The sequence below is a fragment of the Guillardia theta genome (assembly GCF_000315625.1).
Source record: "Guillardia theta CCMP2712 unplaced genomic scaffold GUITHscaffold_4, whole genome shotgun sequence".
In the NCBI taxonomy this organism is placed as follows: domain Eukaryota; class Cryptophyceae; order Pyrenomonadales; family Geminigeraceae; genus Guillardia; species Guillardia theta.
This window is the reverse complement of record NW_005434670.1, coordinates 558016-560565: the sequence shown is the minus strand read 5'-3', so window position 1 is coordinate 560565 and position 2550 is coordinate 558016. Positions and strand designations below refer to the sequence as shown.

Sequence of the window (2550 nt, the reverse complement as noted above, 5' to 3'; positions counted from 1 at the left end):
TCACAGCAGGTGCTCCCTAGCGTCTAGCAGCGTCGGACCGTGTTGTAGCCGAGCTGAGTAGCAGCGTGAGCCTCCTCGAGAAGGAGGAGCGCATCCTCCTTCCCTCCTCCTCCTCCCTCCCCTTCTCCCTCCTCCCTTCTCCCTTCTCCCTCCTCCCTCCTCCCTCCTCTTCTTCCCCCTCCCTCCTCCCTCCTCCAGCTTCCTCCTCCATCTTGCCGGCTGATGTTCCCTCGCAGGTACGGTTTTACTTTCGTCCTCAGCTTGACTCTCTGCCACTTCATCGCGACCACCGTCTTCCTCGAGGGGGTCACGCAGTTCAAGCTCTTCGGGTCATCAGTGAAACACATGGAGACGGTTTGGAGATCCTCCTGCTATCGTCTCCTCTCTCCTCCTTTCTGCTCGATCCCCGGCTCTCATCGCATCATCTCCCCCGATCTCCCGCCACATCTTCTCTCTCCACATCCCTGCTCTTCTCCCCTGTCCTCTCCTCTTTTTCTTCCCTTCATGGCGTTTCCATGCCTTATTCCTGCATGCTCAGAAAGACAACTGGCTTACGGCCTTCTGTGGAGTTCTGTCCATTGCCTTCATGAACTTTTCCCTTCAAGTGAGACTTTCACAACTGCCTGTCTACAAGGATCATTCTTATGGCAGGCGAACTCCGTCGGGTTCTATCAGATCACCAAACTCTGCATCATCCCTGTGGTCAGCCGCCTTCGATGCTGCTCCATGACAATGACGTTGCTCGATCAGGTGCTGGGAATCGAGTACGCCAAGTCGGGGAAGACTGTATCGTACCGCGTGCTGATCAGGTTGGGTCGGAGGGGTCAAGGCAGTGGTGGGTAACGGGTGTCTCAGCCTCGGGCTGCTGCTTGCCGGTGTGGGGATCGCAACAGGTGGAGTGAGAGCTCGGCACGTGCTGAGGTCGCTGACTAGCTGGTCCGGCAGTGACTGACATCCAGCTGAACATGAAGGGGTGCATGTATGCAGGTCCTGCAGCTGACCTTGTCCTGCCTGCTGCTCTTGCCTGTGCTGGAGTGCCCCCTGAGACTCCTGAAGTGCCTGTGACGGGGACGTTGTGCTTGTTGTTGCGAGGTCGTGAAGGACTTCAGATCCCTGATGCCTCCTTCCAGTCATCGCAGTGTTGACGACGGCACAGTTCCAGCTGTGGCAGGTAGACTGCTAGAGGATCTCGGAGACAAGGTGGTGACGCCTGTGCTTGTCCTGGACCTGCAGGGGAGCAAGCAGAAGCAGCACGGTCTCTCTGCCATTCAGATCACCCACAGCATCGCCCTCCCCCAGGTACCGACCGACGGTGTCAATTGGTTTACAGCTCATGAGCCTGTCAGACGCTCATCACGCTCGCCTCGGTCGTGGTCGTTGAGCCGGTCGATCCCCAGCTCTCCCCCAGCTCGTCACCTCCGCTGACTGTCCCAGCAGAACGTTACCTCGCACACCTTCTCCTCCAACTACGGTGATCGCAGCTACCCCTGTTCTCTGCCTTCAGCTCTGACCCCAGCTGGCAGTGGACGTGGCGCTCATCGTGCTTACCTGCCTCATAGCGATGGTGATGAACGTCACGTCCTTTGGCCTCATCGGAAAGACGTCGGCCGTGACTTTCCAGGTGACTTGGACACCCTCGTGCAAACTCCCGACCCGGCACTGACGTTTGATAGGTCGTGGGGCATGCCAAGACTTGTCTGATCATCGTGATCGCGTCTTGTCTTCTGCTCCCCCTCCCTCACATGCTCCTCCAGGCTTCCGGCTTCATCTTCTTCCCTCCCGCTTACTTCTCCGCCAACGTCTCCTCGCCTTCTCCTCCTCCTTCTCCTCCACTGATGGCTGTAAGCAGGAGATCAAGAATCTTTTCGGCTTGTTCGTAGCGGTAGCTATCCTCCACCTCCTTCCCTTCCCTTCCCCTCCCTTCCCTTCACGTTCACCATCTCACGCGCTTCTGCCCTCTCTCCTCCTATCCTCCTTTCCTCCTCTCTGCCACTGACTTCTCCTTCCCTCCTCGCTGCTTCTCACCCCTGTCCCCTCCCCCTCCCATCCCTCCTCTTCCCCTCCTCTCCTCTCCTCACTCTCATCAGATTCTGGGGATGGTGCTTTACGGTCACATCAAGACGGTGGACCAGAGGAGGAGCAACGGGGATCAATCTCCAGGTGAGGGCGAGCAGAAAGAGGAGGCTCCTTATGTGCTCGCAGACTGTTTGGACTCGCTCCTTCCGGACCCGAAGTTCAAGGCAGCGGGAGCGAGCCAGGTGAAGGGAGAAGGGGAAGGGAGGCGGGGGAGATGAGGAGAGAGAGGAAGACGCGAAGGAGTTCGTGCGAAGAGGGAGAGGAGGAGGAGGAGGAGGAGGAGGTGGTGGTGGTGGTGGTGGAGGTGGTGGTGGTGGTGGTGGAGGTGGTGGTGGTGGTGGTGGGGTGGGGGGATTTTGCTGATACCGGCTGAAGATGCAGGAGGAGGAGGAAATTCAGCCCATAGTGAAGGAGGAGGAAGGGGAGAAGTCTTAGATAGGAGCGAGCCTGCCGCTCCTCGGAGGTCTAACAAGA

The 2550-nt window shown here is 58.4% G+C and overlaps 1 protein-coding gene across 1 annotated transcript in view; it reads left to right on the top strand.

Moving 5' to 3' along the window:
- The window catches only part of GUITHDRAFT_150143 (hypothetical protein), a 3067-nt gene extending 526 nt beyond the window's left edge, over positions 1-2541 (top strand). The window contains exons 4-20 of the mRNA XM_005840996.1: positions 183-354; positions 539-604; positions 652-702; positions 751-809; positions 856-893; positions 946-987; positions 1131-1171; positions 1234-1299; positions 1347-1385; positions 1438-1471; positions 1524-1621; positions 1674-1706; positions 1755-1799; positions 1850-1882; positions 2088-2160; positions 2203-2258; positions 2452-2541. Of these exons, the coding sequence (XP_005841053.1) occupies positions 183-354; positions 539-604; positions 652-702; positions 751-809; positions 856-893; positions 946-987; positions 1131-1171; positions 1234-1299; positions 1347-1385; positions 1438-1471; positions 1524-1621; positions 1674-1706; positions 1755-1799; positions 1850-1882; positions 2088-2160; positions 2203-2258; positions 2452-2511 (1006 nt within the window). The 3' untranslated portion in view covers positions 2512-2541. The remainder of the gene's footprint in view (positions 1-182; positions 355-538; positions 605-651; positions 703-750; positions 810-855; positions 894-945; positions 988-1130; positions 1172-1233; positions 1300-1346; positions 1386-1437; positions 1472-1523; positions 1622-1673; positions 1707-1754; positions 1800-1849; positions 1883-2087; positions 2161-2202; positions 2259-2451) is intronic.
- Positions 2542-2550: the final 9 nt, after the last annotated feature.